The sequence below is a fragment of the Parasteatoda tepidariorum genome, chromosome 3 (assembly GCF_982258835.1).
Source record: "Parasteatoda tepidariorum strain Cologne lab strain chromosome 3, Ptep-v5.0, whole genome shotgun sequence".
Classification (NCBI taxonomy): Eukaryota; Metazoa; Arthropoda; class Arachnida; order Araneae; family Theridiidae; genus Parasteatoda; species Parasteatoda tepidariorum.
Genome location: NC_141757.1, coordinates 61,931,448 through 61,955,610, shown reverse-complemented (window position 1 = coordinate 61,955,610; position 24,163 = coordinate 61,931,448). Strand labels below are relative to the sequence as shown.

The 24,163-nt window shown below is 30.3% G+C and overlaps 1 protein-coding gene across 14 annotated transcripts in view; it reads left to right on the top strand.

Moving 5' to 3' along the window:
• The window catches only part of raskol (Ras GTPase-activating protein raskol), a 319,700-nt gene that overhangs the window by 238,616 nt on the left and 56,921 nt on the right, over positions 1–24,163 (top strand). For 2 of the 14 annotated variants that reach the window (XM_087159442.1, XM_087159439.1), the window contains exon 1: positions 14,326–16,652. The exons of 11 other annotated variants lie outside the window; for them this stretch is intronic. In XM_087159442.1, coding sequence (XP_087015568.1) covers positions 16,583–16,652 — 70 coding nt within the window. In that variant the 5' untranslated portion in view covers positions 14,326–16,582. Of the gene's footprint in view, positions 1–184; positions 321–14,325; positions 16,653–24,163 lie in introns of those variants that run through there. One more of the 14 variants, XM_087159440.1, reaches the window with a different exon arrangement.

Genomic DNA, 24,163 nt, shown 5'->3' with positions numbered 1-24,163 from the left:
AGGTATCATATGGATTTTTATTTAATTTTATTAACCTATTCCTATCTGTAGAATAAAAAGGGCAAATAAGTCGAACTATTATTCTTAATGGAATACTGATTAGTTTCTTTATCAGAGGTTAATGTTGATAAGTCACGTTTGCTCTGGCGCACATTTGCCTCTTAATCTTGTGGGTTGGGAGAAAAACAGTCTGGGACACTTTCTAACCACAACTTCTGGCGTTTAATAGGGATCAAGATAGTAATCAAATACAATGGCTTCGCTCGGCCCACTTATCATCAACATCGGTTACACTTACTTCTCCACATTCAAAATAAAAAGTAAGAGTTTGTTGTGACGTAATGCGGTTTTTTTTCATTTAAATCATTTTGTTCTACTGTGGTTAAGAAGCAACATTGAAGTGTTAGTGATTGTAATGTGCTATGGTTTAACACTTTGGCGGTGAATTTTTATTAAACATAGTTTTCGTGCTTTTTTATTATTTTGTGTTAATTTTGGTTGAAATACGTGAAAAATATTATATTTTACAAATTTAATACTTTATGGTTATGAAATACAGAATAAAACACCGGTGTTTTTTTTTTTTTTTTTTCTACGTTAAACAGGGTTGGGGTTTTTGCCGTCAAAAACTGGTTTTTGACATGACAGTGGTAAAAACCGTTAAAAATCTACTATTTTCTTTAATTTATGGCATATAGCGGACAATATATTATTTTCACATAATTGCCTTTATAAATGAATGTTGTAAATGATTGCTAATGATTTTGCAACTATATACATGTATTCTTATAGAAGGATATACATTCATATAGAAATATTGTAATATACTTATTGAAAATAGTGATACTTACTTTTATCATTATAGCTTGATTTGCAAAGGATTCAAAATTTTGCACTTCTTAATTATTAGAAATAAACAAACAAAAAAGCTTGGAACAATTAATACATTCAAGAACTAAGAAGAATAATTTAAAATTTGGCATTTCTTAAATTTTAGAAATAAGCTAAACAAAACTTTCAAAACTTGTAACTACTAACAAACTCTAAGTCAAGAATGACTTGACATTCTTCAGTAATGTAATATGCCAAACAAAAGGATGCTTGGAAATGTTGAAAATTTTGTTTAGTATCCTAATATTTTACTTCAAATAGTATGTTTTGATATAATCATTTTGGGGAAATGCAGGAATCTGTTCTTAAATACCTTTTAACAACTTTTTTTCTAATTTTATTACCCAAAAATGAAATAATTTTAATTATAAGCAGTTAAACTCAAATAAAAATACAGTTTTACCAAAAGTATGGGTTTTTGACAGAGGGTTTTTTGACATGACGGTAAAAACCGTCATGTGTCAAAAACTTGTCAACCCTGACGTTAAAGGTATTATTTATATATACTACGGGTATAGTATATATATAATATTATTTATATATATTAAATACCCGGAATACTGCTTTAAACTTTCCAAACGCAGCTCACTTCCATGCAATAATTTGTCAAATTTGCAATTATTTAAATGTAAGAGAAAAAGTTATTCATCACTGAAATTCCTTAAATCCACAAAATCAGTTATTGATAATTTTTTAGTATGAATGGGGAAAAAAATTAAAACTACTTTTTTATTGATTTTATATTTTAGTACAAATATAATTCCGATAATCTTAAGACTTTTTTTAAGTAACTATTAGACAATTTTTGTTATAATTGAAAAATACCAAAATATATTTTTGGTTGTTATTATATCGTCAGAAAAAAATATATGAAAGGATCACGGTTAAGTTCAACTTATTATTAACCTAGGCATAAAAAAAATGTCATTAACTAAATGTTTTGAAATAGAAGAGGTTGTATGATTTTATTTTAATCTAACTGAATTTTAATTGGTTTTTAACTATTACTACCATAAGAAGAAAGAAAACGACACTTTATCTGGATACTGATTTATATTCTAGATGTGAATTCGCGCTCATACAAAGATTTTTTGTAAATCTTCATAAAGCCAATATTTTTATTTCCTTCAATGTTAACTTTTTAAATATACTATAACTTTTAAATGTACCGTTAAATATTAACTTTTTAAATATAGGTCTTAATTTAACTTTAATTATATCATCTTGTAAATTAATATTTCTTACATTTTTTGCGAACTCTAATGATCTCTTTGTATGTTATCAAGTGTCCTTTTAATGTTTAGGAATATTTAAAAAACTATTTTTTTTTAATTAAAAAGGAAAATAACTATCGAGTTAACAGTTTTCGGGAATTAGGATTAAATGTTTCAATTCAGTTGCAAATTTTAATTACTGCTTGTGGTGTTACTTTATTACTTATGGAACGAATTCTTCCAAAAATATTAACTATAAAGCTCTTGAATTTTGATGTTGTTGGTTCAAAAATAATGTACTCCTTTTATTTATTATTTTAGAGATTATAGTCGTTGAAGATAGATGTTAGGTCGCAATGCTTGAATAACAAATGGACAGTTAAATTCTAGGAAGCGGTATTCAGTCGTATCCCCTAAGTGGCAGTAATTATTGCAATTCAAATGCTTCAGTTGTTTTAGTGGAACATTTTACGGCACAAATATGCTACCGTTCTTAATTTTTAAGTCCGATTTGGAAAAGCGCCGCTGACCATGCATGTAGACAGACCCATGTGACCGAGGCGACATTGGTCTAGATGTGAACGTTACGATTCCGTTTTCTTGACATTTTATTTATAGAAATGTCAGAGTTGTCCTCATATATTATTACAATACAAATGCCTTTCACTGTGATTTCGTGTCTGGTTTATTTTTGAAGTTCTTTTAAATAATAATACTCAATTAATAGGATTAAAGTTAAAAATCGTTAATACTTTTCCTTAGGTTGGTAAATGGTAATGGGTTTTTACATTTTGTATATGCCAATTTCTAAATGAGGCGTCAAAACCAGCTAAGCTTCGCTTTGCCGCTTATTTAGTTTTTAAATATCTTTTTTTCTTCTTCTTTTCTTTCTAAAATGGACTCTATTAGTTTTTTATGCCCAATTAAATTTTTTCAGTGAACAAGAGCAGCTCTTTGCTATTGTTTTGTTATTATTTTTAATTTTGCATAATGTGTTTTATATTACTCACAAAATGATAAGTGGAATTAATTTTTACAACAAAATTATGCTTAAATCATTAGTCCCCTTAGTTAAAGGCAAACACTTGTAATTTTAGATGAATTCATAACACCTTTTTTAATATGTCAATTAAAATATTTGTTGATTAAATATATTTCAAAACAATTTTAAACCTTTTTAACAACGCACGGTTAGAAATTTTGGAGTTTATTGAACCTTAATATCTTTCACATTTTCTGAAACCTTAATATGATGTGCTAAGTGGAACCATATTATCGTACTTTCGTGAAATAGATTACAGGATACTATGGTTCAACTTGTATGGAAACATAGTTCAATTTAACACCATTTTGTTTCTGAAAAATTTCCCCATATTATGGCTAAGATACTAATATTAGTAGATATTTTGCACACCGCTCCTGGCGTTGAACCAAGTTGTTCTAGAGTGCAGTTATTTTCAAAAACATTTATACAAATTCTCATAAGTCATTCCTTGATAATATTTCCGCATCCTGCTGTTGTACCATTAAATTGTACATTCAATCAATGAAATGCATTGATGAACTATGTTTAGTGTATCTTAGCTGTAAAATTTATTGGAATTAGAAAGTATCTGTGAAAAATAGTTCTGCTTGCTAGTTCCTTTGAACCACAATATCTATGAAATTTGCTGTAACCTTATAAAAGATGCTAAGTTGCTCCATATCACTAAAATTAAATCAGCCTAAATTTATTATTGTGTATCTTAGCTGTAAAATTATTGGAATTTGAAAATATCTGTTAAAAATAATTCTGCTTGCTAGTTCCTTTGAACCACAATGTCTATGAAATTTGCTGTAACCTTATAAAAGATGCTAAGTTGCTCCATATCACTAAAATTCAATCAGCCTAAATTTGATCATACGATATTCAACTTAAACGGAAACATGGTTTCAAGATTGCATCGATATTAGTTCAACATAGAACAGATTTTTCTTAAAGTGAGCTGCGCGAACTCTTCGTTACGGATTTAAAATCTTTATTTTTCTCCTAATCTGATTTTGAATACCATGCGAGTCTTTTTCTCATTGATAAAAACTGAAGAAAGACGAAATCACTTGTTTCACGGGCGAGGCCATCATTCGATAAATAATAATGGCTATTTCGGGATAAGATACTGTCTGATTTATTTCAGTTTCCATTCTTTTCATGTCATATTGTTTACAAACTGTGAGAGATACCTTTTTTATGACAGCCCATAAAAATATTTACTTCAAAACCGTAAATTCGTTTTCTGTCATGAGGAAAAACAGCTTTTTATGCTATTTTCTCTACACTGTTTGAAAATAGTGAGTTCAAATTTGAAAAATATTGATAATCCATTTATCCTTATTAAATTGCGAAATAAATCCTCAAAAGAGCATTTGCATTTTATGTTTATTTTATAACAAATTTTATTTTTATTTTTTCGGATTCATTTTTTACGGTATTAATATAGATTTATTTAAGAGGCACGTTATTTTCTAGAAAATTAAACAATGTATTAATTTTAAGTTTTTGTGACATAGCTCATGCTCTCAATTTTACTAATAGAATATTTTACGTATTTTAAACGTGCTAAACTGTACCGCTGCGGTTCTCAAAAAGTTTTCCCTGCCCTAGAGTTCCGTATAAGCGTTCGAAAGACTTCTGAGACTTAGTAACGGCAATGTTCATGATCACAACAAATGGCTTTTATGTTCATAGTTTCTTATGTTCTCAAGTGGTTTTTTAATTGACATGTGATGGTCTTAAACCTACTCTTATAATATACGTGAACGTCGTTAGCTTAAAAATTTTTTTTTTTTTATTAATTAAAAAGGAAGAAAAAAGTTTGTCTTTTTCGAATTCTCGAGAAATAATATTCATTTTTACGCTTTTTCATACCATTGCAAACTCGATTTAAAATTACATTCACATGATTAAAATTACACACATCGCGATTTCTATTTACGCGATTTAAGCTCGCGCATCGTGTTTCGTATTTTCACGATTTTATACCAAATATCGGAATTCGTACTGACGCTATTTTAAAATCAAATATGGAGATTCATTTTCTTGCAATTTTAAAATCAATTTTCGAGATTCTTATTAACGCGATTTTACAATCATACATTGAGATTTATATTCGCTCAGTTTTGATAAATAAATCGATATTTTTATTTAAACATTAATAGTGGATAAATGTTTCCGACATACACGTTTTCTAGCTCAAATTTCAGATATTTTTTTTAATTTGAGAGTGTTCATTCATAACATTTTTAGATTTTTATTTTCAGCTTTTTTGGTATAAATCACGGCGTACTCAAATAGTAGTACGCCATGAAATCAATAGAGTTCTATAAAAATTGAGTACTTTAAAAAAGAAAAATTGATTTTACAGACAAATTTCAATAAAAGTAGGTGGCGTCCAAAGAGTTGAAACTAGTAGTTACAAGAGTTAATCAATGATTGCAGAGAGTTTTTTATTTGAGATTTTGTATTCGCAGAAATTTTCTCATTTTATCGAAGTCTGCTCTGAAACTTTGTTTATGAATTCGGTTTTTCGGCAAAAATAGGTCGATCATTATAGGTTCCATAGCCGAAAAAAAATTTCAATTTCTGCTGTACTGTATGAAAATTAATTAACCGAAAACTGCTTGTTAAGTAACTCCAGTGAAGCCGTAATTTCTTTAGCTCCCATCGAAATTTATTTTAAAAATTAACATTTCATCAATGAAAGTTTTCTGTTTTATTTTTTTTAACTAAGGTGTTAGTTTATTTTCTAGAAGTTAAGTAGTTGACTAAGTACTGAATTTTAGAATCGAATCCATTTTCTCTTGCTTTTGTGATATGAGAAAAATTTGATTCAAGAAATAAGTATGAAGAAAATTATGATGTCCCTAAAAACTTTTGAATGCATATTATGATTTGCATTTAGTGATTTGAACATCTTTGTTAACAATCTCAATCTGATGCTTATGAAAGAGTTTTTTTTCTTCTTTTCTTTTTGACAGTAAAAAAAAAAAAAAAGTCGCATATCCCTCTTTGCGTATTAACGTAACTTTTGACTGGCCTTCAAGTTAAATGAAATACCTTTTACTAATCGTAAATTTAATCATTTACAAGAAATGGTTGAGTAAAAGATTTGTCTTCGGTGAATTCCGTTTTCGCATTTTAATTCACATCTAATCGTAAAACTTTTAAATTTGATTTAAATATAAATATGTTTTTAAACTATTAGTTCTTACTTTTAATTAACTTGTTAAGAAATAATTGAATGTATGCGTTTATCTATCTGAACTGGAAATTGAATTTGAAAAAAATGGATATCATTAATTTGTTTTGCGTGCATCTTTTCTTACCCGACTTGATTTAGTGGGTCATCTGGAGAAATAAAACCCGCTCTCACAGCCTCATTGTTCTAGTTTTTTTTTTTTTTTTTTTTTTTTATTTTCTCTCTCTCGTGTTCTCACAAGATAGAAATCGGAACTCCATCAACAAAAACGTGCAGAAACATTTCGTAAACAAGACCCGGAATAACAATGCACGGACGTGTAAAACTGTCCAACACTGCAGGTCATCGCATAAAATTTACCTTTTTTTTATATTTCTTATTTATTACGCTCACAATATGCGAAACACTCACACATATCAATGAAAGTGAACTCTAAGCATGTTTTTAAAAGTTACGATGTTTTTACTGTATTATTTTTTATTCTATTAAAAATTAATTTGATAGTTAATTTTTACACGTTTAAATTTATAAAACATATTTTAAATTCGTGATGAGGAGTCAAAAATATTTTTTTTCACATGTTGGTTTTTTAAGGTTGCGCACTCATCTTTCCGTTAATAATTCATTTAATCAGGGGTCTGTCCAGACATTTTATGAAAGGTCCGTTTTTTGTAAAATTGTGAAAAAATTACTCGTAATTTGTGATTATAAAATAAACGTAAGTCACATCCTTTCGACCAGGGTCCGCTTTTGTGAATTTGTGCAAATAGGGTCCGTTACAGCAAAAAAAATACTTTTTCAAGGAGTTTCTAAATTGCAAAGACATACAAGATTACGCTCAATGCTGTAAAATTATAATTAAAAAAATTAAATTTTAAAAAATAAACAGCAAATGCAGCTACTAAATAAGCGATGCAACATACAAATATTTGGTATTTAGCCTATACTGCTGAACGCAGAATATTCATTTCGGACGACTAAAGGAAGAAGCGTCTGCCGAAGACAAAATTTAGTTCGTTTACGTCTGTCTTTCTTCCCCCCCCCCCTTTCCTGGGAAGGGTTTATTCGATTAACAAAACAATAATGAAGATAAACAAATTTGTGAAAGGTCCGATTTAAAGATAAATTATTTTGTGAAGGGTCCGTTTTTAAGTTAAAATATTTTGTGAAGGGTCCGTTTTCATGAAAAGATATTTTGTGAAGGGTCCGTTAACGGACCCAAATTTCTTCTAAACAGACCCCTTATTTAATGTCTTATAACATTTATTATTTTATATGTTTTGAAAATTTACTAACAGCGTGAGAACCTTTTTGTTAATAAGTAAACGTTTATTTTGCATTTTAGGTAAACCATAAGTATTTACGATTTGTTACGTTGTTCAACTTCAAATCCTTTAAAAGAAGATATACTGCTAAATTTCCCTATAATAAAACTCACCTTTTCTTCCTATGTGGTTAAAAAGTAACAGCCATAGAATATTTCAAACTTATTCCCTATCTTTTGAGTTCACATGTATTTCGACTGTTCGTTTAGCCTAAAGCGCCTCATGAATAAATGGAAGTCTCCTAGAATTTTTTTTAAGTATTTTTAGGAAAGATAAAGATAGGACAAATCTGGTAACGCTGACAGAGAGTGATGAAGACCTGTCTGTTATCCGAGAGTTACTTGAGCTTGTAATCTTTAAAAGTTTTTTCTTTCGTTATTTTTGGAGGTAAAAAAAAAACTTTCAAAATCTTGGTATTGGCTTTAGAAAGCTTAAAAAATAAATAAAAATTATTCGTTTTCACAGACCTTAGTAGAAATATTTGAAAACTATCCTTATCTAAGTCATTTTTATTTCTTCTTTTTTCTGTTATGAATCATCTGAGTTTTAAATGTTATGTGCTGTATGCAATTTACCTTAGCCTTAGTCTTTCTTTTTTTCAATTGCATGATAGTTATATCGGTGTGAATATATTACTTTTTTTTTTTATTTACTTTATTTATTCAAAATAGTCTTTATAATACAATGCTTTTAGTTGCCCACTGAATATCAAAATAAATAAAAAGCAGAATTCACAATTGCCGTGATATCGAAAGTTACCTAAATGTGTTATAGGCTACATTTTTTTCCGTTTTGCTACTACTACTATAAATTATGCAACTTATTTTACTATTGATGTTTTCTGTTTGGCCTTGTGACAGAGCTTAACTATGATAATAAGCCTTTCATGTGTTTATGTACTCTGAATGAAAACATTCCACTACAGTTGATTTCCTGTTGGAAAGAATTACGTTTCTTTATTTTTGTATTAATAAAATAATAGTGTGGCAAGATTTTTCTTTTTATCAGAAATTTGAAACATACTATGTTTATTATTCTATTCATTCAAACAATTATGTGACCTTTTGTAACATTTCCCTTTCTTCGATACTTTTTCTTAACTTTTTTTCAAACCTAAATTATATTTATACTCCGTTGCAAGTTAAGAAAAGACCGTTGCGCTATGGGATTTGAGTAATCATCCGCGACCTCATATAGTTCTGTTTTATTTCATTATCAAATCAAGCAGATATGTTTTTAAAGCTCTTAAAAGTTTAACAAGTCAAACAAAAATTTAAGTTGTGCTATGTCTTACGATACAGATTAATAGATCACAGAATTATTAATAAAAAAAAATTATAATTTCGAAGTCTTACCAGAATCCTAGATTTGGCGGCGCATTTCAATAAGTAAGGAGAACATTTGTTATTTAAAGAGTAACAACTGTATGACGTTGCGAATGCGTTGGATTCGATTGGACCACTAAAAATGGCGCGTCTTATGCTGATATGCTCTTAATGCAAGATAAAGAATTTTAACTTTCGATTTGCTGTAGAAGAAAATCGTTTGCAAAAAACAATGTTTATTATTCTTTCATGAGTTTCTTTAAATGCGAGCAGAAAGACATATATTTGTTACGATTTTTTTATATCATTTTTAATAATTCTTATTACTTGTTCATTGATTATTGTTGTGAATAAGAAGGCAAGCAAAAAGAAGGCGGTACAACGTAGTTTCAAGAGTTGTCGATATTGATGTACATTCGCGCATGGAGCTTTCATCCATTTAGCGTGCACTTAGATGCAAATTAGCTCTGCTCTCTCCATAATGGTCTTTTCTTAACTTACAACAAAGTACAGTGTAAAAAAAAATTTATGAATGGGTAGATGAAATTATCATTGGGCGAACTAAAAATTTACTGAATTGAACCTCCATTAAATTAACTGAACAACAAGCAATTCGATAGCGTACTTATTGATTTAAATGCTTCAACTTGTATTTTGAACGAAAAATCCTTTTTTTTTAAAAAATCGATATTTTTATTAATATTTATAATTAGTTTTACTAGATGAAAAGATATGCCTTTAGCCTATTTAGGCTGTATGTAGTAATATAATCTATTAGTGATGTATAACTATCTATTTCATTATGGTGTATATTTTTTCTTTGAATTTTTTTCTTCTTCTCTGAAAAGACTTTTAAAATGCTGGTATATATGTATTTAAAGATGAATAAATATTTATCGAACATAAATATTTTCCTACTAACAAATGTTTTTCTATCTACTTTTTTTTTTTCTTCCTTCAGGAATATAATAATGCTTTGATGTGATGTGTTAACCATCATATTATATATTTTTTTTAAATGTCATTATGCTTCAGAGTTAGTGAAAATACATTTTATTCACACAATGTAATCAACTAAAATATATTTTTCGAGTTACGCTTTATTATCCATCCCAATTTTCATAAGTAAAGAAGAAAAATTGAGATTGTGAAGACTTACAACATAAAACTTAAATATGTGCTCTAGATGTTTATGTTCGCCAGGTGAAAACAAAATAAGAACATAAGGACACGTTACGCATACACCGATCCGACCATCAGCAGAAAATTTATGAACCGTGAAAAGTACAGGAATAACACCATTGCCATTAACCTTTCCATTCACTTCCATTTCGAAAAGGAAAGGGGGGAAAAAAGGGTTTAACCAAATAACTTTTTGAAGATTGTCTTTCTTTAAAGGGTTACGATGCATACATGCAGAGTAACGAGAAAATAAATTTTTATAGGTATTGCCTCTGAGGAACGGAAAATTCAAAAATAAATTTATGAGAAGAACGAGAGAAAATTAGAGAATAATAAAAATCCGGAATTCGGGGCTGTTGCATTATGCTCAAGAAAAATACTACAACTTTCACTTAATGTTCGTTGCAGTTGCTAAAAAGCCGAACAGAGGCAAGCCGCCGTGACTGATGACGTCATATATAACCATGGAAACACTAACGCCAACAATTCCCAAACAACTAAATTCATCTCGGAACGGAAGTTACAAGCTTCCACTGCTCGCTTATTTATTTATATTACCGCCCTGGCCTGTGTTACCGATATTAAAGTTGGAAGAGAGTTTTTGTGTGGGGTAATTCCTGCGGGATTTGTTGGGACAAGAGAACATCTTAACAAAGAAAACCGAATCATAAATACACGCATCTTTGAGAGAGTTCTGCTCCGGTAAAGGAGATGAATAAATAAAGAATAAAAGCAGTACCGTCTGCCACTGGAATAAACTACCTTTGTTTTTATTTATTTTTTATACAAACTAATAGAATCTGAAATCTATGGTAGTCAACGCCATAATTTATCAGAGAAGAGAAATTAAATCCTCTTTTTCCGGAGAAGATGTCATTGCTAAAGAAATTCGCATGCAAGTTTATTATTTATACAGTGATGAAAATAATTAACTGGTAAACAACAAAAATGAAAAATCTTTTTTTTCTTCTTTTTTTTTCTTTTCCACCTTTTTAAAAGAACGATGCTTTTATCATCTGTTTGCCTGGGACTGTAATTTAGTCTAGTTGAAAAATTAGAACTTTTCCGGCTATATTTCCTGATATAACTGGTTCTAAATTTTCCGCAACTTTTAAAATGAATCGGTATATAGTATATTGTAACACTATGTTTTAAATATTAATTATAAAAATTAATTAAATATTATTAAATATAAAAATTTAAAATGGCTTCGTTTTTTTAAAGAAATTTTAGCTTTTTTTATTGGTTTAAAAATAGTGTTTTTAAATATAAAGTTACATCAATCTAACAATATTGTTATAAAAAAAAAAAATCTATTTCTAAGAAAATTAACAACTCTTATAATTTTTATTCCTTAAAATATTTATTTTTTCTTTTTAAATATGTATCATGTATTATTTCTTATTTCCTTCATCATTATTATTGTCCCAAAACCAGCAAGCGCTCTCGTTATTAACTGTAGAAACTGCAAACTTTTATCATTTCACGTTGATAAAATAAATAGGGTGCATGCAAGCCATGATTAAAATTTGATTATAATGGTTCAAAAAATATTGGACTTAAGCTAAAAATCATTTTGCTATTTGCAGTTAAATGGATTTCGATCAGGCAAGTTTAGTTTTTTTTCTTAAATAATATTTTTAAATTGCTAACGTACTTATGTAATTTTTACCGTAATACAAGGTAATCTTCCGTTTTATTTATTAGTTTATAAATCAATTCTAATTTATATTGTAAGTCAAAGTTATAAAAGTTTATGAAATAGGAGATTAAATAGAAGCTAAATCTTGTGATACGGAGATAAATCAAAGAGAACAATGCTTGTGTTTTGCTTAGAGAACCATTTAAATTTAAGGAAGGGGGAAAAATAGTTGCATAAAATATAACAAAATTCTTGCAGTTTATCGTTGACGGTATGAAGAAATTCTTCTGCTTCATTTTGTATATGCCTTTCTTTGGGAAAGGCGTCTTTTTCTTTGCTTTCTTTTTGTTGTTGAAAGGTTATAAGAGAGGTTAGGTGCGATCCACCCATTTTACTGAACTCTACCCATACCTTGCTGACCTTTTCCGCATCTTACAATGACTGAAGGTAAGAAAGATTTGCATCTTACAAGGTCAGGAAATTTGGGGTTGGTAAGTAGAAAACGATGTCTTTCCCGCCAATTCCCAAGGGTAACAATACAATTTTTGAAGCTCTAGTAACTTACCTGAGTGTTTAAAAAAAAAAAACTTGCTCTTGTTAATTTTATTTTTAAAATAGCTTTATGCATTATTTTCTGTGTAAACTCAAAGTGACATGGGTTTTTATTATTATTATTTTTAAGCCATGATTTAAACACCCTATATTTCGTTACATTTTTCAGAAGATTATCGTGCACTTTTTTGTATTTTTAATTTTGTTTATTTTTAGAAAAACTGTGACAAAACTCACTCATTTTTGTTCTTAATTCCTAAAATGAAACTTGTAACGTAGGAGTTCTAATTTGCATTGTTATAACTAATGCACTATTCTCTTTCAAAGTAAACTTTTACTTTTAAGTGACAATAGTTTTTATTGTTATTATTTTTTAGTTCTAATTTAAACACCCACTATTACTTTTCATTTTTAGCGCATTTTTTTTCTAAATTGGTGGAATTGTAACTCATTTTTATTCTCAATTTCAAAAATAAAGCTCATAACGAGTTCTAATTGCGCAATCAAAGCGCAGTCATATGGAACTCAATTCTTTATGAGGACCACTTTAGAGAGAAACGCTTAATATTTTACTGCGTATCGAAACGGGAGAAATTTTTATTGTTAGAATAATTTGGATTTACGAAGCTTTTCTATTAATATTTGAATACTGTTTTCGTATTTAAAATTACGATTGAAGAAAAAGAAATGTTTGAAAATTCCGTTATCAGGATCTTTGCCACACTTGACCCTGTTCGGAGTATTTTCAGGGGTCTGTCCAGACATTTTGTGAAAGGTCCGTTTTTCGTGAAATTGTGAAAAAATTACTCACATTCTTTCAACCAGGGTCCGCTTTTATGAATTTGTGCAAATAGGGTCCGTTATTGCAAAAAAAAAAAACCTTTTTTAAGGAGTTTTTAAATTGTAAAGACATACAAGATTATGCTCAACACTGTAAAATTATAATTAAAAAAATTAAATTTTAAAAAATAAACAACAATTGCTGCTTCTAAATTAGAGATGCAGCATACAAATATTTGGTATTTAGCCTATACTGCTAAACGCAGAATATTCATTTCGGACGAATAATGGAAGAATCGTCTGCCGAAGACAAAACTTATTCGTTTACATCCATCTTTCTTGTTTTCTGCCCTGGGAAGGGTTTATTCGATTAACAAAACAATAATGTAGATAAACAAATTTGTGATGGATCCAATTAAAAGAAAAATAATTTTGTGAAGGGTCCGTTTTTAAGTTAAAATATTTTGTGAAGGGTCCGTTTTTATGAAAAGATATTTTGTGAAGGGTCCGTTAACGGACCCAAATTTCTTCTAACCAGACCCCTGATTTTGAAGGTTGATTTTACATTTCAGTTCGAGCAATCAATGCCATTTATTAAAACTTTTTATGTTTAATTTATTTGCAATTCTAAATCTGGATGTTCAAACTGTGTTAGTTTCGTTGCAAATTAACATGAATTGTAATGTTAACATATAATTAAGTCATATGCAACTTTTAAAAAAAAGAAACATTTCAAGTTAACTGTATACTTTGTTTTATTAGTATCGATTCAAAGATAATCTTGCCTTTAAAAACTAATAATCCATAACTAATATGTTTAACGTTTAAAAAGCATTCATGAAAAAAGCTAATAATGCTTCCTAATATAACTTCTTAATATTTAAAAGTCTTTTGTTATATCTTCATAAAGTCAATTTTAAGAATAAAACAAATTTAAAAATAACTCATTAAAATTCCACCCCTGCCTCCTTATTAAATAATTATGGGGCTTAAACTTGAGCATTCCTATTCTATATTTATTTATGCATTAACCTGCATTTGAATTTAATTTACTTTTTGTTTATTTGATTGAGAGTTGATACAATATCCATGCTGGTCGAGTGACCAAGTAACCCATTATAGGCCGACCAAGGCCAAGGTTGCTCAAGATGCCCCCATCATCAACATCCCTATCCATTTACTGCTGGGCGGATGCTGTTAAAAGAGCAGGTTTCGCAAGTTGTGTGCCATCTTCTTTCAGCTCAAGGGTTTTTCATCTCTGTTTATTTTTCATTCACTCCTGATCTTCAGAGACGTTTTAAGATCTTTTACGTGCTGACTTGGAATTCATTGACAAACCTGCCTTTTTGTGATTTTTTTTACTATTTTGCAGTCAAATTGAGCATTCATCTCTACTGATTATTCATCTTATGATTGGATTAAGTGTGCAAAGTGAACTCTTCGTCACGTTATTGCTGATATTGGCGTTCAAACTGAGGATTACCTATGCTTTCTACTTTTAGTTATACATTTCTCATTTGAGAACTAATTATGTTTGGATATCGATATAAAAGTTTTATGTTGCTATCCATTTCTGGTATTTGCCTGAAAATTTTTCATTAGATCTAAAAAAAAATTTCGTACTTAATAACGGTGTGATTTCTATGCTGATATTACCAACTGAAGACAAATAGAGCAATATTGCTGTGAATAGACTATATTACTTGATGATGACGTTTTCTTAGTCCAGTTTCTGCTACAATTTTCTATTAAAAAAAATGTAGCACCCAGGCATCAAAAAACTTCCTAGCGTGATCTGAACCTACTATTTCTTCGATCCACTTGAAATTTTTGTGTGTGTGTCACGTGCTGACGATAAGAAGTTATCTCCACTTCTGTATCTTTTCCCGGATTACTTTCGTTTTTGACGTTCAATATTTTCTTGGCGTGATGCTTTTTCGATCTCATGTTGTGTTTCAGGAAAACTTCCGAGGCCCTCCCCGAATGTAGAGTCACGCTCCACGGATGACACACTTCACAGAAAACGAGGACTGATTTTAATCCTTTTTATGCTTGTTTCTTTGAACACGCAACTTTCGGATGAGATAGAAAACGCTATGTGGGAATTGATTGAAAAAGTTTCAAAAACTCTGCTGCTGTAAATCAAGTGTGAAGGTGAAATAGAACTAGAAATATAATTTTATTAGGAACCACATATGCACGTTTGCATTAATGCACCGGCATATTTACATAGCGACTGTTTGTTTTTGTAAACGCGATTGTTTTCCATTTGCAACTAAATATTTGCTTTTACGTCCTTACAAATTTACCTCGTTTCAATAAATACCTCTGCTCACCAATTATTTCTTTAACGTTTCAACGAGCTTCGTTTACATTTTAGCGAACTTAGCATCTAATAGGTATTTATATTGCCTCATAAGTATAATTTGATTCTGAGCTTCAATGTTTTTAAAATTTGGATGTGATCATTTTTAGTGTCTTATAAAGTTTTGATTGTTCTTCTGAACATGTGACGATCGTCAAAAGTGCAATAATCACCGGGAAAAGATTACATTTATACCAGAGTAGTTAAAATATATATTTAAATCCAAAGAAATATGTAAGTTATTTCGTGGAATCAAATATTTACGTTTACAAAACGAATCTTGGTTTTTGAATGGATCATTCCTCATTCCAAACTAAGAAGCAGGTCGTTATATACATAAATATTTCTTATACCAGACAGTCTTCATGTCTCACCGTATATAATTTCACAAATCATCTGAGCTTTTGGAGAAAATGGAAAAGAATTCTCGCTTTATGACCAAAATACGGGCCATTATGTGCAAATCATCTTTGATGGAGAATAAAAATTACGACACCTTTAAAGATCATGGATGCTCTGTTAACATTAGTCCCTAAAGTGCCTCGCAATTTCGCATGCCGATTCGCATCGATGACTTCTTAAAAAATAGCCAACTGTCTGTAAGGTATCTTTTAAAGGTCATGTCTGTTTTTTAATTGGATCTTGCTTAGCGTTGACGACAAGTTTGTTCGTATCGCCCATTTTTTTGTTACTTTTTTTTGTGTGCTAAAGCCTTTGTTTGAATTTGCCCACAGTTTCCTTGGAGAAAGTGTTGTGATGAGATAACCAAGCATCTGTTGTGTGGCCTGGCTTATCTTGTGCTCAACCATTTTGTTTCCATTGTTAAGAAGTATCCTTAATAGTTACCTGACGGCCTTCTTTGAGCTTGAACTTACGATTGTAGAGGATGTTTAGTTATTTATGAATGTTAATAGATTTTTCTTGGAAACATTAACATTGGAAAAAACCAATGTTACATCATTTGCTAAAAAAAATCATATTCGAAGCAAATATTTCGTTCAGAACTTCACGGAAATATAGCCTTTTCTTTGGATACTAAGGAGCTTTAATTTAAGTTGAACTATTTTTACCATGAGATCTCTGATGTATCGGCGAAGAAGTCAGAGATCTAGAGTCCGTAGGAAATGCAGGTTAAAAAGAGGTAAATATAATCTGTTTTGAATATTGCATGCACTGTAAATTTTAATAGTTTTGTAGCTGTTTAACCTTTAACGTCGATGGGACACCGGTGTCCTTTATATATATATAAATAAAAATTGACACCCTAATTACAAGTAAAAATATATTTTGTTCTTTTTAATTGTAAAAATAAAAAGTCTAATAGCTACTTAAAAAATCTCTTTCATTATTGAAATTATATTTGTACTAAAATATAAAGTCCAAAAAAAAAATAGTTTAAATATTTTTTTTTCATTCGTATTCAAAAATAATGAATCAAAAAATGATTTCGCAAATTAAAGAAATTTCAATGATGAATAGCTGTTTCTCTTAGATCTAAATAAGTGCAAAATTGAAAAACTATTGTTTAGAAGTGAGTCTTGTTTGGAAGATTTTACCTTAATCGCAGAAAAAGGCACGCGTATGTAACCAAAAATTATTAAAATGATAAGTATAATATTTTTCACTTATTTTGACCTAAATTAATACAAAATAATGAAAGAAAGTAGTATAAATGTACTCAGTATTTAAAATATTTGATCAGTAATAGATGCTCGCTTGAATCAAAAAGCAATTGATTAGATCGTGAGAACAGTAAATAAAATTATTTTCATGTTAAGAAGTTTATTATTTATTAGTCGAATCTTTTCCTATAAATTTTTTTAATTAATGCTCATCTCATTTATTTGCCTTTAAAGTTATAAATTTTAAAAGCATAATAATTAAATTGATTTCAAGTTTAATTAGAAAAGATGTGAAATTATTGTTATTCTGTTTTTGCAACGTTTTTAGTCACTAAAACTGTAAGAGATATTTTAATGTTATGAAAAATGTATCCCTGTCTTCTGATTTAAGAGTGTGACTTATTTGTGTGTTATTGGAATTAGTTGTTATTGGAATTAGTTGTTATTGGAAATTTGGAGTTTTAATTCTCATTATATGCATATATGGTATCAGAAAATTATAAATTGCGGGGATCTATCTGGATTCTTTATGAGCCTGCTGTGATTTGTGGAAAACCTACTCTTAATTTTGTGAATCTATAATTAGGGCTGGGTTCTTTCAGCCTTAGTTCTGTGTTTTGGATTTTGTAAAAAAAATTCAATCGTATTGAAAAAAGAGATTTAAAATAGAAAAGGTTTTTTTCATTTAAATGAGTAATAAGCTCATTTATTCAGGAATAAATAAAAATAATTTTTTTCTCGTACTACACGAAGCACCATCTGCACCGAGGAAAATTTTTTATAAAGGGTTCGTTTTTAATCTGAAGAAAAAATTGTTTAAGTTCTCATTTTTAAAATGGAGAAAATTCTGAAGGATCAGTTTTTACGATTAAATAGTTTGTGAAAGGTCTGTTTTTACAATAAATTAATTAGTAATGTCACCGTAGAACGGACCTAAATTTTTCCTAACAGACCCTTGAATAGGTTGATTTTTTTCGCTACTGATTTTTTTCTCCTTTTTTTTTCTTCTCTTATTTTATGTCAAAATATAAAGAAAAGTATTAGTTATTTACGTACAGAAAAAGAACTCGGCATGCCTGTAATTTCTTATTGTTGTTAATTTACGTCGCACTAGAGCTGCACAATGGGCTATTGGCGACGGTCTGGGAAACATCCCGGAGGATGATCCGAAGACTTGCCATCACAATTTTGATCCTCTGCAGAGGGGATGGCGCCTCCGCTTCGGTAGCCCAACGACCTGCACGCGAAGTCGAGCACTTTACGGTAGCACAGTTTAACGAGGACCAATACCGCACACCCTCGGTCCCTACGCAGACTGATCCAAGTGGTCACCCACCCGCACACTGACCGTAGCCAGTGATGCTTGATTGACTATTTTCTTAATTTCTTAATTGACTATTCATAATAAGGGTTAGAGACTAGTAATTATGAAATAATTAATTCAATTCTCAACAATTAATATGAACTTGAGTTGTTTTTAAGTCAAAGTTTAAGCCATTTTTTGCCAAAGTTTTGAGTTAGCGTTGCATAAATTATTAGCTGTATACCAGCCTGTATAATTTGGACGGTTATAATCTTACAATCTTTTTTTTTTTTTTTTTTTTTCTCTAGAGAGTGGCCCTGTTAGCTTTTCTGATGGGGAAGTTAAAACCTCTTTCCGATCCTTATTGTTGCTCTTTTAATATATGCCTTTTTGTTATTCATAAGAATTTACGACTACCTATATATATTTTTTTCTTTTTTTTTTCGTTGTGAAATTCCAAGAACGGAAATCCTTGCGGAACGTAATACTGTTAAATGCTTGGTTGTTGAGAAAAAAAGTCTTAATAAATTTATTGTTTAAAAAATTGTTACTAATAAAAATTTGCCAAGTGCAAAATATTTTATTGAAAGCAAAATAATGCGAGATTCGGAGCTTCAACATTGCATTTAAATGGTGTGAATGTTGAAAAAGCTAAAATTTTGGAAAAATATTTCTTAAAATCTAAACTGCTGTTTGTAGAAAATGCAACACCATGAAAGAATCATCAGAATCAAATGAAATTTAATGCAGAAACGACTTGTACTGATACAAATAAATGATGAAATTTTCAAAACAAAAGAAACAAATTAAGCGTCCGAAATCAGTATTTGGTGCAGCCACCACGCGCTGCAATAAGTGCTGCTATACGACGTGGCATGGAGTCAAACAGATGTTGAATATCTGCTTGAGGAAGAGAATTCCATATCGCTTGTATGCGCAACCAAAGTTCGTCTTTGGAAACTGCAGGACGCGGATCACGAGTGAGACGCCGACCAACCATATCCCACACGTGCTCAATAGGCGACATATCCGGCGAATAAGCAGGCCAAGGAAGAAGTTGCATGCGTTGTGCTGAACAGAAGTCTCTAACAGTCCGCGCAACATGTGGGCGTGCATTATCCTGCTGAAAGATAGCTCCAGGGATGCCTTGAAGGAAAGGAACGACTTCGGGCTGTAGCACTTCACGGACGTATCTGTTGCTATTGAGATTACCCTCAATTCGTATCAAATTGGATCGTCCATGATACGAAATCGCACCCCAGACCATAACTCCGGGTGTTCGACCACTATGTCGTTCAATAATACACTCAGGAAGGCAGCGTTGACCGGCATAACGTCTAACACGAACACGGCCATCATGGGTCCACAAATTGAAGCGTGATTCATCTGAAAAGACAACTTGGTGCCAATCAGCTCGCCAGTCTCTGTGCTCAAGAGCCCACTGCCGACGCAGCCGTCGATGATCCGCCGTGAGGGGAATCCTGTATAATGGCACCCTTGCACGCAATCCACGGCGCAGCAGACGACGACGAATTGACGAAGCCGACAATTGTACACCTGTAGCAGTAGACCAATGTGCTGCCAGCTGCCTGGAGGAAGCTGTGCGATCATTCACCGCCATGCGGAGCAGGTGTCGATCATCGCGCTCTGACGTCACCTTCTGTCGTCCAGTGCCTGTTTTTCGAGTTGTTCGGTGCTCGTCGGTCCACTGCTTCCAAACTCGCATCACTGTGGAACTGTTCCGCTGCATACGAGCTGCTATTGCGCGATAGGAAAATCCTCCTTCTCGAAGGCCGATTATCCTCCCTCGTTCAAACTCCGTAAGTTGCTTGAATTTCTTATTCTTCCGTCGTGGAGGCATACTCAGGTCTCACTAAACGTTTGCCACTAACAAATAATCATAGACTATTTTCAACGTCCCGCTACAGCACTTTATTTATACGCTTTCAGCATCAATTCAGAGGGCGCTGCGCGCGCCACGCACGCGCGATGGCTCTGAAACTTTATTAATTTGCATAATATCCTATAATTGACATTTGCTGCGAATTTCATTTGATTCTGATGATTCCTTCATGGTGTTGCATTTTCTACAAACAGCAGTTTAGTTCTATCTAATTTTGGAAAAATATTTATTTATTATTTTTTTTTATTACGAAACTATATTAAAAATGCCCGAAAAATAATTGAAGCACAGAATTGTGCTAACAGCATTCTCGTGATATAGTACATGCCTTTTTTTTTTTTTTTTTTTTTTTTTTTTTTTTTTTTTTAAAGTTTTTGCACTAACATCACAAATACAGCAAATATATATGACCTTTTATTAATTGTTTAATATGCGTAAAATATTTTTGACCAAGTATATAAGTTTCGTGCTAAATTATTTAAATACTGTTTGTAAAATTATTTTTAAAGAAACTCTTATTTTTCTGATTTTTATTTTTATGCATATTTATTCTATATTGTATTTGTTATTGTAGGATTAAACGAATTCTTATTATATACATTTATATTTTTGAAGTAATGCCGCTTGAAATTTTATAGAATTTGGCCCGTTTGGTTTAAAACTTACTGTACTTAGCAGCGATTGTCAACTGATTATTTGATTATCCTAATGTTAATTTATTACAATAATTAACAAAAAAGCTAATCCTAATGGAGCAATATTTTCTGAAAAATATACAAATTTCGACCGAGTCGTAAAATATTGTTATACACATTAATATTTTCATATAAATGATGTATTTTTAATCAGATTTTTTATTTGCTGTTTTTCTGCTAATTATGATGATATTATGGCATTATCTAATTATGGCATTAATATGGTATCTGAGAAATCAGAAATATTTCAAAATTGTCTTTTTCCCCCGCTATGTTTTGTAAGAATAGTTACATAGTTTTAATGTTTATACACAGATAGGATTTGTTTGTATTTACTCTCTGTAATCTTCTGTTGAGGAAGCAAAAGATAAAAAAGTGAAGGAAATAAAACCTGATAATGAAAGAGCTTCGATAAAACTGGCATCTTTTGACGTCACGAAGTAGATGTTCTCTGTTAGGAACCCCGCTCCGTCTGTTTCTGGGTCAGTTTCATTAATAAAGAGAGACATATGTTTCTTCTTAGATTGAATCATCTGGAATATCATGGTTGTTCCCAAAAAAAGCCAATTCGAAGAGATGATTACTGCTGGGGTCAATGGAAAAAGGGCTGAAACATTATGGGTTCAAAGGATTCTAAAGATTATTTCTACGAACTTACGACCTATTTTTTTTAAACATTTGATTTAATATCTCCCCCGCAGTTTTTTTTTTAATGATTGTTATATATTGAAAAAGTAATGCTTATTAAAAGAGGAAACTGAACATTGCACTTTAATTGAAATAGGGTAACGTTTTTCTTTAATTTGTTTGATTGTTTTGTAGTTAGATGTATATCATTATATTTCTGATTTAAAGCAACACCAATCAATGTGCATGTAGCTTAAGGCTATAGATTTTCGTAAGAAAAGTCATTCCTTTTATAAATAAAAACGGAAAAGTCAGTGTAAGAAATAGACAAAAAAATAAATTTTTCGAACCCATACCCATGCCTTAAACAATAAAATGTATATTGCAAATTTTTTTCCCCAAGGCATTTAAATGCTCCATTTTGGACATCTTGACATTGGTTCTTCTTTCACTAAATCGCAAATGGCATTAATTGTATTAATTATTTTTATATATGATTTTAAGTATTTAGGAAAATATTGTTTCGGACATCTGTTTGCGAAATTGAAAGTAGTCTTTTCTTTAACATACTATGTCTTTCAACGAATTTATTTCCCATTAAAAATATAATAAAATATTTAATTAAATTTTAAAATCTTCAAATATTGAAGAAACTAATAATTTTAATGTTTTGGAATCTTTATTTTTACAACAATCTAATAGTTTATGCAAATACACATCAAAATAATTTTGATTAAAAAAAATTTCTATCCTTATCTAAACCTTGAGCATGTTTTTCATATTTATAAAATCTATAATAATGGAATTGATTTTTTAATTTAATTTGAGAAAGCTCATGTTATTCTATTTTTTTTCCACCTCCAATATTAATTTTTTCTTGTAGCTAATATTGAAAAAGAAAATTAAAGAAAAATGCTAACAGAATAAGATTTTTAATTATAGTTATCGATTTTGTAATTTGTCTGTTTGAAATATGTGATTGTTTTAAAAAATTTTTTACAAAAAGTAATACCCGTGAAGAAATATTCCTCTTTCTTTCTATTACTCTAATTGAATAGCGCATTTTTGCACAATACAGTAGAGGAAAGAAATTATTTTTTTAAATATTTTTTATGCCTATAAATACTTAAACGTGAAACAGTTAATGATTTTTAATTTTTTTTTATTGATAAATATGTTTATTTTATTTGCAACTCTTGCCTTGAGGCAAAGGACGAAACTAAGCTATAAAAAGAAATCGTATCTTGGCGAATTTTCAATTTAATTCAAACGCCTGCTATATTTTTTTCTCCCTGCCATCATCGGGGAATAACTTCAGCTAAGAAATGTAACAAAATAAAAATACAGTTTTGTATCTGGGAAAGGGGGAGGAAATAAGAAACAACTCCACCCCTTCGCTTCTTATAACAGCGATCCTGTCAAGTAATCCACAACCTACTCTTTCTGGAGATATACGTTACACGGCTATTATTTTGTCTCCTACAGAGAAAGAGCATCTGGATTTAATCATCTTCTACATCCAGTTGGAGATGAGGAAGATGCTCAGATTTTATGAAAAATATCCAATCCCTGGTGGACCCTTTTCTTTTTCTTGATCCTGGGGAAGTTTTTCCTCCATCGTGTGCGTACACAGTCGCTATTAATGACTGTTTTTTTGTTGATCTTTTCTGTTAAGTCTTGACAAATGATGATCCATAAGCATTGTAAGATTTTTCGTTTATCATAAATCTTTCTTTCTTCTTCTACCATCCCCTGTTTATGTTTCGCTTGTTATCTTTTTTATATATATATATATTCTCTTTAAGATTATAAACGGACAGGAGTTTAGTGGAAATTGCTGGGCTGCGATGTTTTGTATCGTTTGCCTCATCAACACTGCCAAAATGCTTTTTCAAACTTTTTTTCATTTTTCTTGTATTTTATTTCGTCTCGTGTAAACGCATCTCTCGGTGTAATTTTTTATCGATTGTTCCCTCATCTAGATTCGAATGTAGTGATAATAATTTTCGTTTCGATGCTAATGTTGTTGTTAATCTGTTTTTCGCGTTTTCAATCATTCAAATCAATTGCATTATGCATTTTAATTTATTTGTCTTTGTTCTAACAAAAGAAGTACAGACCTGAAAAAGAACTCGCTTATTATGATAAAAATTGATAGACTCTGCTATCAGATTAATGTTTTTTTCTTATTTACCTTAATCGTTAATAGCATTTTAATCAGGGACTGATAATTGTTTACTCCTGCTATGATATTCTTTTATTAATTTTTAAACTTCGTGTTCTATGTATAAATGTAATCCACGTTGCATTTATCCTGAGTGTTAGTTATTTACTTAAGGGGGTGTTAAACCTCTAATTCATAAGTCCAAGTAGAGTCTACATATAATTCCGTGTTACAAACTATTTTCTCGTGTTTCATCACATTTAAAAATATTCCAGTTATTTAAGAAGAAAACAAAATTCATAACTATTCAAACAATTTAAATTTCATATTTTTGTATT